This window comes from Lissotriton vulgaris, chromosome 2_1, assembly GCF_964263255.1.
Source record: "Lissotriton vulgaris chromosome 2_1, aLisVul1.2, whole genome shotgun sequence".
Classification (NCBI taxonomy): Eukaryota; Metazoa; Chordata; class Amphibia; order Caudata; family Salamandridae; genus Lissotriton; species Lissotriton vulgaris.
Window position 1 is genome coordinate 1,416,524,562 of NC_141687.1, and position 16,467 is coordinate 1,416,541,028.

Genomic DNA, 16,467 nt, shown 5'->3' on the forward strand with positions numbered 1-16,467 from the left:
TGCCTTTATTAGGGCCCATCAGACAGGTAAAGTTTGGTTGTAGAGGCACAATGAGCACAGGACCCACATCCACGTATACCCGTCACACTGAAGGCATCAAAAACAAGGTAGTGGATGCAATGTTATGTTATGGTATTTTTTTTATCTTAATATAGTATGCGACTCATCTCTGGAGGGACATCTCAATGCTGAAAAGAAAGGCATTAGGAAGAGGAGGTGTTAGAACAGCCAGGTTTTAAGATGTTTTTTAATTCAGGTAGTCTTTGACACACACGGATGAACAAAGGAAGTTTGTTCCAGTGAAATGGGCCAATATGGGAAAAGGCTCTGCCTCCATATTTAGCAGTGAAAATGTGCTGTGGGTATAGTAGCAATTGGGTCCTTGGTTGCAGCTTTCTGTTTGGGGCATAGAGAATAAGTCTTTGTTGTAGATAGTTTGGGCCTGAGCCTGATAAGGTTTTGTAAGTCAGGCAAAGCAGTTGGAACAGTGCTCTCTTATGGATGGGTAACGAATGTAGGGCTCAGAGTGTAGGCACTGAAGGAGTTCTCGGTGACTGGTTGTTTACTATGTGGGCAGTAGTGTTTTGAACCACTTGCAATTTTGATAGGAGATATTAATTTGAGGCAAGGAACAGGGCATTGCCATAGTACGAGTGACTAATGACTAGGGCCTGAATGAGAGTTTTACATGAGCTCAGCGGAAGCCACTGAAAGATTTTCTTAAGGAGACGCATGGTACCAAAGCAGGTTCCACATCTGGAGGTAATATGGTCGACCATAGACAGTGATCTTCATCTATGAGAATGCCTAAGTTTTTTGTGGTTCGACTGGGCAAAGGAGGAGGACCAAGTTCTGCGAGCCACCAATCCTCTGTCCAGTAAAGCTAAGCTTTGCCAAGTAGTAGAATCTCTGTCTTGCCCCCATTAAGTTGGAGACAGTGTAGGGACATCCATATGGAAATCTCTCTCCTACATGTGTGGAATCTCAGTTTGACATTCTCCATTTCCTGCCCAAATAAGATGGCCAACTGGGTGCATCCAAGTATGGAAATGCCTCAACGAAAAGAACTTGACTAGTTGGGCTGAGGGAGCAGCATAGATGTTAAAAAGAGAAGGGCTCAAGGAGGAGCCCTGCAGAAAACCCTTGTCCATAGAGGTGCTGTTAGAATGGAATTTACCCATAGAGACAGTTTGAACCCTATCTTTGAGGAAGTCCACCAGCCAGTTGAGGGTGGATCCCTTTATACCTATTTGCTGGAGACGCTGTACCAAAATAGAATGCGAGATGGTATCAAGTGCTGCTGATAAGTCAAGCAAAACCAGCATGGCTGGAAGTCCAGCATCCATGGATAGTTTTATGGTGTCCACTACTGCCAGTAGAGCCGTCGCAGTGCTGTGTGATGGTCGAAAGCATGATTGTGAAATGTCTAGCAGGTTTTTGTTCTGTGGGTAGATCAAGAGTTGTTTGTTACATGTGTCCCAGTATCTTACCCAACAGAGGGAGGAGAGATATGGGTCGATAGTTAGTCTGGTCTTTGGAGTCTGCAGATGTTTTTTTCATAATGGGTGTAAAATGAGCAGCTTTCCATTGTTTCGGTGCAGTGGCTTGACTCAGGGATTGATTACACAATGCTACGATTGCTAGGGCAAAGAGAGGGGAGAGGAGTGGAATGACATGAGGAGGACATGGATTGGAAGGAGACCCTGAATTTGCTTTGGCTACTAAATCCAACATTTGTGTTTCAGAGATAGGTTTGAAGCTTCCTAAGGGGGAATGTAATGGTATTAGAATGGGTGGATAACTCATAGGGTAAAAACTATTGTAGATATCCTCAATTTTTGTTTGAAGATGTGTAGCTTAGGTTCTGCAGTATGTTTGAGAAGCTTGAGTATCCAAGAAACAGGTCTGGGGTTTGACAATGGTGTTTAAGATTTAAAATAGGTACTTGGAGGAGTTGCCTGTCTGATCTATTTTGTTAGCGATATGCTGTCTGTGTGCTGTCTTTATTTTGGCATGATATGAGCGTAGAGCATCTTGAATGCTTAGATTATTCTCAGCCATTGGCAGTTGCTCAGGCTGCATTCCAATCCATTATTATTTTTCCCACTTATGCCATCTCGGTTTGGACCCAGACATACGTAAATTAGTCTCGAACATGCGCCAATTGAAACATTCCAGTCTAAATTGACAATCCAGGTCCTCCTTGAACAGGAGCACAAGCAACCCAGGATCGGTTCTGCCCTTATTAGCACTCATCAGGCAGGTATAGCATGGTTCCAGAGGCACAGTGAGGTCAGGACCTATGTCTAGGATTGCCTGTCACACTTAGAGCATCGAAAATAAGGTGATGAATGAAATGCTAGAATTAATCCCAGCCACAGGCAATCGCTTGAGCCCGCCTCCCAATCCACTGTTTTTCACCCACCAGGCCACATCAGTTTGGATTTACCCATGGACATATCGCTCTTGACCCTCCTCTAATGGGAGCAATCCAGGCCGAACTGCCAGGCCAGATCCTCCCTGAACCAGAACTCGAATAACCCAGAATCATTTTTCCCTTATCAGGGCTCATCAGCCAGGTATAGCTTTGTTCCTCAGGTGTAATGAGAGCAGGACCCACCTATGAGTATACTCATCACACATAGGGCATCAACAATAAGGTGATGGTTGGAATGCTTGAATTAATCTCAGCCACTTGCAATCACTCAGGTCCGCATCCCAATCCATTGTTTTTTACCTATCATGCCACCTCAGTTGGAAACCTGCTATATGCAGATCAGTCTTGACCCAGCTCTAATGGGAACAGTCCAGCTCAAACTTCCAGGCCAGGTCCTGCCTGATCCAGAACACAAGCATCCCAGGATTGGTTTGGCCCTTACTGATATGCATATAGGTGGGTCTAAACTAAGATGTCATGATGTGCAAAATAACGATGGACTGGGAGCCAGCCTGAGTAATTACCAGTGGCTGATATTAATTCCAGCTCTCCATCCATCACCTTTTTGTATACTTTAGTATGTCACTCTAAGTGGGATGGGTATGGTAAGATATGGGTCCCTGGCACGTTGTGTCACTGGAAACAAGTATACCTAGCTAAATAGCCCTAAGTAGCCCTAACTAGGATGAAACCATTCCTAGGTTGCTTTTGTTCCGGTTCAGGGAAGACCTGCCCTAGCAGTACAAGGCTGAATTGCCCCCTGCAAAGCAGAGCAAGATTGATTTTTATATGGTTTGGTCCAAACTGCGGTGGAATGGTGTGTAAAGTAACGATGGACTGGGATGCGGCTCGTGTAATTACCAGTGGTATGATTAATTCAAACATTCCATCCATTTTGTTTTGTATACCTTAGTATGTCGCCCTAAGTGGGACGGGTAACTATCTTCATCAAGGCTTGACTTTTCTCCCTCCACATTGCTTATGTAGACTGGTGCTGTCATAGCTCAGGAGATATTAGGGTTGTCTTCTTCAGTTGCCTTTACTCAGAGCACACATATGGGAGATTTTGACAACCGCATCCAGAGCTCCCCATCATAACTTCCAATGCTTCAAGCAGATTCAGAAATTGTGTGCCTTCCATGTGGTGACCACTGTTTTCCTTTCATCCTGTATGGATTCTTCATTTTTAGACCTATAGGGTAAAGAACATTTTACATGTCCAACTTTCTTTGTGGTCTCCCTTAAGTAAGGGTATATAAATGATAACATTCATCATAAACAACTTTATTTCCGCATGCATGTATATCATTGCCAAAATAGTTTTTTTTTCTACTTTTGGCTTTCAGCACAGCTGATCATAACAAAGTTTTGTTCTTCTGCGTGTCCTTAGGTGCAAGTGCAGTCTGTACATTAATCTTTACTTCTATTGACTGGGACCCTTTCTGGCAGTGTTAGGCAAGATGGCAAGTGTGTCATCGATTGAACCTGTGTTGACTTATGTGATCACTGCTGGGATCAGTGTAGCTGTTCACCATAAATGTGTATTTGGGTACCTCTTTCAGGTTCATTTTCTTACCATACCCTGAGTGTTCTAGAATGTTATATCTTCGAGGAGACAGTTTAGGAGTACACATATATCTCTTTCATTAACTTGACTCTACTTCAAGACCTCTACAGACACTCTGGTCCAATTCAGCAGCCAGTTATGTCCATATAAGTTCAGAAGATTCAGGTATTACTGTCCAGGGCTGATTCATGGTATATTATTTTTTTACTCTTCCCCGTTGCTAGAAGGCTAAAGCCTACGTTTAATAAATTGAAAGAGCTATTTTCTGTAGGATGAACAGCACATAAAATTAACCCCAAGATTTAGCCTCTGCCTGGAAAATGTCTTGGATCTTAGAGTAGTTGATCTTCCGTGAAACTTAAATTTCCGCTAACATTCTTTTGTGGAATTTGCTAATATACCACTTGCCCAAGTCCTGTGGACTGTGGTATCAAGCACTGTGAATGCGGCAGCAGCACTTTTTTCAATACATTCAGAATTAAGTAGATATTTCCCTGTATTTTCTTCTGCAAAATAGTGGGGCTGCAAATGCCTGTAACTGACAGAGAGGATTTTTGGAGATGTAATTTTCTCAAGACACTATTTTACCTTCCTTTGCGTTTGTTTTCCTCTTTTAGATGTTAGTGTGTCCCAAATCCATGTCGGCCTAAGCTCTGCTAAGCCTTGTGGGGTTGGATCTTTATGTTTGCCCCTTGAATGGATTGTACCTTCCTAGCTGCCAGATACTTATCTAATTATTCTTTGTGAGGTGCAGACTAACCTTATTCTTCCACCAAGCTTAATGCAGTCTAGACTTGTCCATTGACACTAGTTTTCAGGATTCATGGCCTGGGAACAGTAGAATGACCAGTCAATGCAAGTACAGGAAATCTAATGGGCACAAGGAAACCTTTCTTTAAACAATCACATTGAAGGAATATATCTTAAGAATAGAGTTACTTTTGCCAAATCGACTTAGGGTTGTTCTTTATTATGGTGAAATAGCGGATCAATGCAGAAGTAACTATAAAACTAAGAATTAAAATATGACATATACTTGTAACAAGCAGTCATTCCAGTCCAAATGTAAAATAATGTGGAAATGAAAGATATTATAGGGTGTGTTATAGAGGTTAAATTGTCCATATATAATATATCCAACAAGTATGAGGACATGGATATATGATGTTACAACGCGGACTGTAACAACGCATACCGTTACAACGCATCTTTTACAACGCGAATACTGTTACAACTCATGTATTTACAACGCATTTTTTTACAACGCAGGTACCTTTACAACGCATGCCATTACAACGTAAGTATTGGTAAGTATATATTAATATTAATATTATAATCGTAAATTAATTTTCAAAAATATAATTTAATGTAAATTAATTTAATTTAATTTCAATTAATTAATTTAATGTAAAATTAATTTTACTTTATTTTTACCCTGTACCCCTGTACCCCAGAAACTCAAAACTGACCCTCAACCCGAAAAATAAATTAAAGTCATTTAATTTAATTTAATTTCAATTACTTAATTTAATTTAAAATTAATTTTAATTTATTTTTACCCTGTACCCCTGTACCCCAAAAACTAAAAACTGACCCTGAACCCTAAAAATACCCCTTTACCCAAAAACTAAAAACTGACCCTGAACCCTAAAAATACCCCTTTACCCAAAAACTGAAAACTGACCTGAACCCAAAAAATACCCCTTTACCCAAAAACTAAAAACTGACCCTGAACCCTAAAAATACCCCTTTACCCAAAAACTAAAAACTGACCCTAAACCCTAAAAATACCCCTTTACCCAAAAACTGAAAACTGACCCTGAACCCTAAAAATACCCCTTTACCCAAAAACTAAAAACTGACCCTAAACCCTAAAAATACCCCTTTACCCAAAATCTAAAAACTGACCCTAAACCCTAAAAATACCCCTTTACCCAAAAACTGATAACTGACCCTGAACCCTAAAAATACCCCTTTACCCAAAAACTAAAAACTGACCCTAAACCCTAAAAATACCCCTTTACCCAAAAACTAAAAACTGACCCTAAACCCTAAAAATACCCCTTTACCCAAAAACTAAAAACTGACCCTGAACCCTAAAAATACCCCTTTACCCAAAAACTGAAAACTGACCCTGAACCCTAAAAATACCCCTTTACCCTAAAACCCAAAACTGACCCTAAACCCTAAAAATACCCCTTTACCCCAAACATATACCATTTAAAATATAATTATATACTTACCAATACTTACGTTGTAATGGTATGCGTTGTAAGGGTACCTGCGTTGTAAAAAAATGCGTTGTAAAAACATGAGTTGTAACAGTATCTGCGTTGTAATAGATGCGTTGTAACAGTAGTGCGTTGTAAAAAATGCGTTGTAACAGGTGTATACCTGAGGACATGATCGATAGCAAACAGATTTTACAAATGCAATGAAGACTTGCCCACAACTTCTGAAAAATATTATATCTGTGTGCCTCCAATGTGTTCCAGACAGACTAAGCAAATGATGATGATGAGATATCAGACGATGCCAGAATCGTGGGAAGATGATCAATCAAATTTGTGAATATAATTTCCGTTGGCAGAGAACTGAATAATAAGTGAGGTTCAGAGGAGAGTAGGGCAAGGGCAGCATTTGATACTGAGTTTTAAGCAATTAGCACCCGTCTTGTCAGTGGCACATAAATAAACACGCTGAAACCAACAAGTGTCTGAAGTCAATTAGAAGGCAATTAAAACAACATTTTTAAAATCATCAAAAGGTGCAAGATGTGACTAAAATAGATCCTTCTCATCACTGAGTACAAATATTAAAATTATTTCAACAGAAATTCACAGAATTAGCAAAAACCTACAATCATATAGTTTTAATCAACTATATAATACAAACAATAAACATGTATCAGTACAGTAAATGCATAATTGCTAATATTAACTATACAATAAACAAATATAGCGAAATACTACTTTTCGCTATGCACATCATTCCACGGCATCATTAGTACCATTGTTTGCTTTCCTACTGAAACACAATCCTTTTAAGGCATTTTTTCAAATGTACATATGTGCATACAGACACAGACTACAGCTGTAAAAAGATTGGGCAGGATTACTTTTGCTCAGCAAATATCCTCAGGGTGTTCACAAGATTGTAGTGTTTTCCCTAAAACCTCCAGTGGAGGAAAACCTCAAGCTCAGCATGGCATAACTGAAGGAAAATTGCTATTTTAGGAACACCCTGCCATGTCCCAGGCATTACATAAAACGGAAACTGGCTCAATTGTAACAACAGCAACATATTTTTCTTTTCACATCATAGCATAGATCGTGAATTGTTCCTCAAATTATCCTGTTTACACAGCACCTATATATTCAAATGTCCTTAAACTGTTAATTTATTTATGCTTTTGGGACACATTCAAAAGCTGATTCAAAGTTTTTACAATAAATACACATCTATGTGTGATGTGGAGGAGAGGGATTAAAGGATTGAGTAATAAAATCAATGTACAGTCTGTATCAGAGACAGCAAACATAGTCACACAATCACGTCATCCAAAACAGAAGCACCAAGCTTATTGCCACCAATATACGCTGCTATACGTGTGCTTGGTACCAGTTCTGTAGAATCCCCCAATTTCCCTGAAAGAAAAGACTAAGTGCATGTCTCAGTGGGACTCAGCAGCTCTAATACAGAAAACAGGACATTACTCAAGAAACACTTCAAGGCACTAAAATAACACACATTTAAATTATGTAACATATGTGGATAGAAAGTATAGAAAGATGCCATTTCTATCAGAATGGACTACCAGAAATATCAATTACAAGAAGTCAGGCAAGACACCAAGCAACTATTTGTATTAGAAAAATGCACAATTCCTCTCCCCACATCCCCCGCCCTGAGCTGTGACCCTGCCACTTGGCGAAATGTCTAGAATTGGACCATGGACTATGATGGCATACGTAGAACAGCCAAAAATGTAATCAGCTCTTCGTGACTATTGTAATCTGTCTCACTACACAATAATACAGCTCAGATAGATGGTTTAACATCACTAACATCTTTCCCCTTCAAGATCAGTCAATCACCGTACCGATCCAATTCCAGCCACCCACCTGAATGCCTTCTTCAATGCCACAAGCCCCCTTAGGACAACATAATCCTGCACCCTCATGATAGTCCAGGCAACCCGGCGCTGAACAAAATCACTCCATTAGGTGATTCTCAGCAACTACTTCCTCTATTCAGAACTATACCTCCTGTGTGAAATCACTACCTAGCAATGCACGGCTAGTGCTCCCGCCCAGGATGAATTATTGACCATGGAGCTATCCTCAATATCTGTATAAAAGGCAAAGGCAGTGGGTAAACACCACTCAATTGGTTCTTGTCTTTCTAGCTATCCCCACAATAGCCAACATTGAGAGGTCAAAGTCTGCCAAATCATGATTCTATAATGTACTGTCCAAGGATAAGAACCTCATTCCTCCTAATCTCATCCTGTCTTTACATGGAACATCTGAGAACCCTGGTAACCAACCTATCATCCATTAGGGCATGTAGACAAAATGATGACACTCTGTTGTGTCTAAAAGTGTGCACACCTTTGGAAATGGCATAACTAAAAATATTTAACAGGAAGAGAGCATTGGACTTCTTCACCTGAACTTTGTCCCTCCTACAGCAAATGTGTTGCTTATACCTTTCTTTCCAACCGAACTCCCCACATAGTGGTACCTAACCACTGTAATAGAGTCATCCCATGGCTCCACGAGTATAAATGGGAAGCTACAGTCAATAGACCACATTTTTACAACCAAGAATGAAGTCACTAGGAAACACTGTGGGGACACTTAAGTAGTATTTGATGTATGTATCAAGATGCCACTGAGACTTGGAGCATGTAACAGTTTAGTAGTGTAAATGAACCGTCCATCCGGGGTGTTTTTTGGGAAACCTTTCTATTCTCTAGGTGTTTAGTACATCCATATAAGAGGAAGTTTGGGGGACTCACTTTTGGCTAAAATTACGCGATATCCTTTGTATGATTCCTCCTGCCGCAACTCACCCTCTTTGGTTTTGTTCTTGTTTTCAGGATCTCAATAACTAGAGTGACAGCTGACATTTCTCTTGCCAAGAGGTCTGTACTCAATAACCCCAGCAAGAGAGCAATAATCGAGCGCTCAAACACCAGATCAAGTTTAGGTAAGATTGAATAATTGCCCTGTTGATTGAAAGGCACATTTAAAGTTTAATACTAATGGCAATTCTTAACTTATGTGGACGTTTACTTGAGAAGTGCTCAGTACTTCTCTTTTCTAGATTAATTGTATTTAGGTTTTCCTTTCTGTTACCACACAGCTGCCGGAACCATTATTTAATCTTCAGGATCTTGCACTCATTGGAACAGATTCTGTGTGAATTTGTTTATTTGATAGTTAATTATTTCTGCCTTCAACATGGATTTAGGTGTTTCTTTTGAATACTCTGGCACAGAAACTCTGAATAGTTTAACTTGTAGAGTGAAAATGTGAGTCCCCTAGGTATAGAGTTTCAGGAGAAAATTAGACACAGTCCACAAGGTAGTGAAATAGCACAAGTTTACAGTGACAACATGCAATGGACATTTGTGGAGTCTAGGTGGGGATATCTTATTTCTTATAGAATTGTGTAGATAAATACCTTTAGTAGGACTTGTACATTTTAAAGAGAGTTAAAATGAAAATTCCCCGTTTGTTAATGGCCAGTTTGAGGAAACACAGTATACAATATCACACAAGAAAAAATCTTGAGCAGCCAGGGTTTCGGCTGGCTGTGCCTGCTCAATTGAATCTTTGGAAAGGGTACTGAACCAAAAAAGTATTTTCTTCCAAATCAATTTCAGGAGTATTTTATTGACCCTTTAACAGAGTAAGATATATTGGGCCACATGTAAGAAGCTATTTCACGTTCACAAACGGGCTAATTCTCAGAATCAACCCGTTCGTGAATACAAAAAGTCTTTCCCAATGTATCAACCTCTATTTTACTATTCGGTAACCTGTTACCGAACCACAAAATGAGTTTGCCATTCGGTATTTGTAAGGGGTATGTTCAGGGCATCCCTTCCAAATACTGAATCCCAGAGGTATGTATGAATGTTTTGCACCCAAATACTGGTCACAAAAGATTTGCAGTTTTCCATCAAATTCAATCTAATGGTAACCCATTTGCAAATGGGACCCCTTCCCCTATGTAAATGTATGTAAAAACGTTTTTTTGAGGCCCATGGACCACTACCTGCTCCTAAAAAAATTAAAAGAAAACTTTTTATTTTTCTTTTTTAAATGCAACAAGTTTCCTTTAAGGAAAATGGGCTGCATTTAAAAAAAATGATTGCTTTATTTAAAAGCAATCACAGACATGGTGGTCTGGTGATCCCAGCAGGCCATCATCCCTGTGATGTTAGCGATTCCCAATGGGCTCAAATCGCGACCTACCTCTTTAATAAACAGGAGGTAGGTCGATTTGCGACCCACTAGGAATCGCTATGTGAAACTCATGGAGTTTCATACATTAAGAATAGCGATTACCTAATTGCGATTCAAAGAAAATCGCAATTCGGTTATCGCTATTTCCAAAAGTGATACATGTGGTCCATTGTATCTGACCCTCATTCACACCTCACTTGGACACGGGTACTTAGAAACTAAGAGGAATACAGTTTAATTTAAACGCATCCAACTCAACATTTGGTAGATTACCAGAGATCAAGGAAGTCATGGCACACCAAAACACAATTTATATCATCTCAGGAGTGTCTAAACAATTCGAAATTAACGTCATTTAATAGATTAGGAGGTCCTAGTAACAAAATAATGCATTAAAACCCCAAATGGGAGAGAACATAACCTACACTGGAAGAGTGGTGAGAGTCTTGAAATAAAAGTTGAATCTTGGAATCTACCAGTAGCAATGGGCGTCGGAAAGATGTATTTATTCGCTTGAGCTCAATGGCCAAGGCAGAATAGAAACAGAGGACAGACATAAATGACAAATCCATTTTGGGCTTAATCAGTGATAAAAATTTCCTTTGAGTCAGACCTGTGGTTATCCAGTGAAAGTGAATCGTCTTCAGATTGCTTCGATGGTGTCTCCTGAAAACAGTACAGGAGTGTAAGAATTCCGCTTAATGGGTTTCTGATAAACAGAAGGCCTCATTTATGAGATTTTGCCGTAGGGCAGTGCCACAGGCCTTCCTGCAGCACTGCCTTTCAGCAAAGGAAAAGGGCAGGAATGGGCTGTATCTACCAGATACTGCACATTCCTGTCTTTTTCCCCTGTTACCAATGCACAATGGGCTGCCACACACAAATGCAGGCACCTTTGCACCATGGTGCAAGGGTTCCTGCATTGTAGGGATGATTATTTTTGTTCATGAAGGGAAACCTTCCTGCACAAAAACAATCACAAGAGGCTTTTTCCTCTTTCTATGTGTGCTGCAGAATGCAGCACACAAAGAAAAAGGAAAAACGAGGAGAAATAATGATATTTCTCCTCGTTGTGCCCCCCTTCGCCTCCTCTAGGAGGCGTAGGCTTTTTGCACCTCCTCATATTTATAATTTCTCTTTAATCTGGGGTAGTCTCAAAAAGCCATGGATGTTGCTGGAAACGCTCTAGAAACACCCATTGCACACCCCTTTAACGCAGAAAACTGTGTCTGAGGCAGCATTAAGCCAAGAAAAGTGGCTTAGTGCTGCTTCGTAAATATGGAGCAGGCTCCTGCACCACGGAACGTCACAAAAGTGATGTTCCAGAGGCGCAAGGAGCCTCATAAATTATGATATGCAATGTCTTCGGCTTGGAGCCACGATGACTCTCTGTTAGGTTTTGTCTCAAGCCTGGAAACTAAATTGATTTGTCTTGCTCTGGAGTCTAAGTCCTATGTTTGTGTTGATGTCATTTGCATTTGATGAGTATTGAAAGTGAGTTAGATCCATGCAGGCCCATTCTTGTCCATAAGGGGCCACTCTTACATGTTAATGGACTTTAACCACTTGCGTGCGGGGCGTATTTTCTCGCCTGTGCTGACTCTGCCTTGCGCGGGCGGAGTCATGACGGAATGGTTCCGTCATCAGCACAGCTCAACCGATGCTGATGACGGAACCATTCTGTCATCAGCACGCAAGGGGTTAATATGTGTAACTGGACTAGTGCAACAAATGACCTAGGCCCTGATGAATTAGCAAAAGGTTTTCCTAAATTGGGCACTGAGTTTTGGCAAATCCAATAAGATTCTGTGAATCAACCTAGGTTTGGAGTGGGCAACATTCCTAACCACCCCACCTCTTGAATATTAATGAGGTAGGTTGCAAATTGAAAATTACTCTAAATAGATGCAATCAAAGGTATGGTGCTAGGGTCAGCAGGCCACTATGTCTGTGATGGCATTTAAATAAGGAAAACCTATTTTTTCAATGCAGCTGTTTTTGAAGAAGAAAGTTTCAATAATTTGAAATGGTTGTCTGGGAGCTTGCAGTGGTCTTCTGAACCACTGCTTACTCCTCAACAAACTTATTTTAGAATTTATTTAAAATTTGGGACCCCTTCTCCTTTCCGAATGGGTTACCACCTCCTTTGAGGAGGCGGTTATTGTTCAATGCATTGCAACTGGAATTGTGGCCACAAACCATTTATACTTTGGATTGCCCATCACAATGTGCAATGGACACTCTAAACAAACCCATTCCAAATTGTGATTACTTATGTATTTCTAAACCCATTTTGTGATTTGGTAACCATTTACTGAATTGCAAAATGAGCATATTGCAGAGTAAAACGCCATTCAGTCGTCACAACCCCCCTAATTTAGCCAATTGCAGGGTTTGCAACCTCTAACGTGCTTAGTACATTTGTCCCTTACTATTGTTAGATTGGAAGAGTAAAGTCAGGCAAATCTGAATCTGTTAGCTTCATATCAAATGTTTCTATATATAGAAAAAGTGTTTCTGAAGCCTGAAAAATTTGTGACGTACTTGTTCTTATGTTCGTGAATACCACAAAGTACTAGAAAACGATGTCATAAGTTAAGTTAGTGTGTACTGTAATATCACAGTTTTAATAGAGAAAACAGTTAATCTCTTTTGTCAAGTAGACACATTAAATATCCAATATCAAATAGATTTTTATGTATGCAGATTGCCATACCTCTTTCATTAGGGCTCTACACTGCAAGCATTTGGCCAAAGGTGCAAAGGAGGTTTGTCACATGTGAAGAGTCAGATCTATGGGTAGACTTTGGAATAGGGGCAATGTTTCATTCTTAGTAACTGAATGTAAAAGCATGCATAGAATTACATTCAGTGATATTACTTGAAAGGTACAATGTAAACTCTTAATATTTGCTTTTATTACCCAGACAAACTATGAACGCTTTTGCTCTTTCTCTTTTTAGCCGAAGTCCAGAGTGAGATTGAGAGAATCTTTGAATTGGCGCGATCTTTACAACTGGTTGTTCTCGATGCGGACACAATCAACCACCCTGCACAACTCATCAAGACATCATTAGCACCCATTATTGTGCATGTAAAAGTTTCATCTCCAAAGGTACTCCCTTTACTTTCTGGATGTTACCAATGTATCAACCTTTAGTATACAGTACTGGCGCTTGAATCTAGCCTCTCCTAGGTTTTTTCTTTGACAGTGCACACTGTACATTGATATGAAGGAAATGTCAGTGGAAGACAAGTAATAAAAATGTAATACTTCTGAATATAACTACATTTAGCCCATTATCCATGTATATAACTGTGTGTGGGAGAGAGAGCACACAGAATGAAACAGAGAAGGAGTGTATGTAGGAAGGTGGCAGCTAATCACGCATTGGTGCCTTTGATTAAGAGTTTTCCTACAGGACTGGTGGTGGGTGTTGAAGAGGGGTGCTACAATCCTTCTTTCTCACTCAATATTTACATTTTCTTTACAAGAAGTGGTCTCTTCATAGGCTTAGATCTGTCTAACGCCTGTGACCTGGATCTGTAGACCTCTCCTGCTGCCCCTGCGCTTGGTGGCCTATTCCAACTTCTAGAGACTTCACTCTTGTGGAAAATATTGCTGCAAAACTTTGAGGTCACAGAAAGCTTACCAAGAACAAAACTGTCACCACTTCTTTCCTATCAAGCTTCAGATAGAAAGTTTTTTAAATATCTCTCTTCTGAGTTTTTATTAATAAATTACAAATTGAAACATTATTGAATGAAAAAACTACTTCCAAAATAGTGTGGCACCCAGTGGTGTGGTGGAAACTGCAGATTAAAACCTTGACCCCATTGCTCCTCACCCATCAAGAAGTGAGGAGCAGAAAAAAAATTCTCACACTTTATGTCAAATTCCACACAGCATCAGTTATGGTGAAAAGGTGACTTTTGTTTGGTGCATAATCACAGGCTTGACTCTGAACAGCACAGAGTAATGCTGTGTTTTTGTGTTGCCTGCCAAGCTCCTACTAACTTTGTGAAAAGTTGCAGTTTTTTGCCTTCTCCATGAAATTGTATTTAGGAGGGCCAATTATTCTAATAGTATTGCACCAAGATCACTCTTCTAGATCTCAGTTGTCACGGTTTCCACTGGACTTGTGCCTATGTAGTTTTTAGCTGAGTATGCGAGAGGCAAGAGTTGGGGAAAACTCTGCATTTTTTCTAGATGTTCTCTCTTTAATTTTGCGAAGTGCAACTGTACAGTTATTTGGTGGATCAACACAACAGATACTGATTCAGGGCTGAGGGCTTAAGTTGTGGAGCCTAGAAACAGCGCATGGAATGGACTTTCCAGATTTTCTTTGTGTCCAAGCTCCTTATACCACTTGTGTGTGAGTTGTCTTTCTGCACTTGCATGTGCAAATGGTCCAATTTAATATTCTCTTTGAATGTACTGCGTTCAACTCAGAGCTTTCTTTGGCCCAGTATCCCTCTCGATTTTCCTGCTGACCCTTCAAAGCACAAAGACCAAGCTTTCCTTATCCCTCTACCCCCTGCCTATTTTCACTACAGTGGTATCTTGGCATTGTTAAATTGTGCCACGCCATTAGTAGCTCATACATATGATGTTTTCTTTGTATTTTTCTATTTATAGTCGTGCACAAAAACAACAAACGACAAGTACCCCAATACAAAATGAGTTCCAGGATTGGAAGATGCACTCACACCAGACAGAAGACTTGCATTTTAAGAAATTCATTGAGGATGTCCTACCACTCTTACAACCACGCCTCCCCCTTCATAGAACAGATAGTACATGCCCTGTCAGTTATCCTTTGCCCACTATAAGGAGTAATTAATTTGGACCTTCTTAATTTTTTCATTCTACTACCTTTTGTTCTATGTTCATTATGGTTTTAACAGCTAAAATGACCAGACTTCAAATAGGGCAACCCTTGCTACATGTGCTGCTTACGCTCCCTCATAACTACAGAGTTCACTCAATATCTAAGTTCAACCTAAGCACGACAGTTGAACCCTTGAGAGGGATCGCACCTAACCTGATATCTCCAATATATTAGGAAGAAATGAAAAGCCATGACCTGGCATTGTGCACACAATTCAAGCACCGACCGTCTAGGTGCGGACTTAACAAGACTATATAAATTCAAACAAGATACAGAGGTGCACCATGCAGCAGTTATATATATAATAAACTAGAAAAAACAATTCTATTCCCAGAGACGTGTTTTCAAATCTTCTCTTTATTCAGTTATATTCACATATAAGATATGTGTACAGCAGAAAACAGCCAGCGTGTTTCGTCCAAAACATTGGACTTTTTCAGAGCAAGTGTCAAATAGATGTATGTGATGGTGATGCTTCAGATTCACCTATCCAACAGTAAGGGTAGAGCGTGGTCTAAGTGTATATATAGTGCTGCATTCTATATATAAAGAACCGGTCAAGTCAGTGCCTTGCTGAGGCCCACACACAACTGTGGGCTCGAACATCGTTTGTGGGTCTCAGCGAGGCATGAACTTGTCTTTGTCGCCGGTTTTAGGGTTTTTGCACCCTTGGCCTCCTTAGTTGGAAGCTCCAGGGCTGAACTCACCCTGATTGACTATCTAAATGACCTCTTACTGAACAGTTCTTTTAATATATTACTGAATAAAAAGAAGATTTGAAAACACGTCTCTGGAAATGGAAATGTACATTCTGGTTACTTTGATATATAACTGTTGCATGGTGCACCTCTGTATCTTGTTTGAATCAATATCTAAGTGGTTTTTCCTTAGGCACTGAAAGTGCTGGGAAATCTTACAATTCCAAGCTATTGTGGCCGGAAGTATGCACCTGTATGACAATATTGGATAATCTCACAGTGCACCTGTACCCTGATTTCTAGTGCACTTGGTATCTCAGAAATTAGATCGCTCAATGCTCTTACAATGCACTTCTACAATAATGGCATTATGCATGAGATCTGTGAGCCTGAT

At 40.0% G+C, this 16,467-nt stretch overlaps 1 protein-coding gene across 1 annotated transcript in view; it reads left to right on the forward strand.

Annotated features, from left to right (window-relative positions):
* CACNB4 (calcium voltage-gated channel auxiliary subunit beta 4) overlaps positions 1–16,467 on the forward strand; it is a 714,982-nt gene that overhangs the window by 516,115 nt on the left and 182,400 nt on the right. The window contains exons 9-10 of the mRNA XM_086957190.1: positions 9,109–9,218; positions 13,447–13,598. Of these exons, the coding sequence (XP_086813316.1) occupies positions 9,109–9,218; positions 13,447–13,598 (262 nt within the window). The remainder of the gene's footprint in view (positions 1–9,108; positions 9,219–13,446; positions 13,599–16,467) is intronic.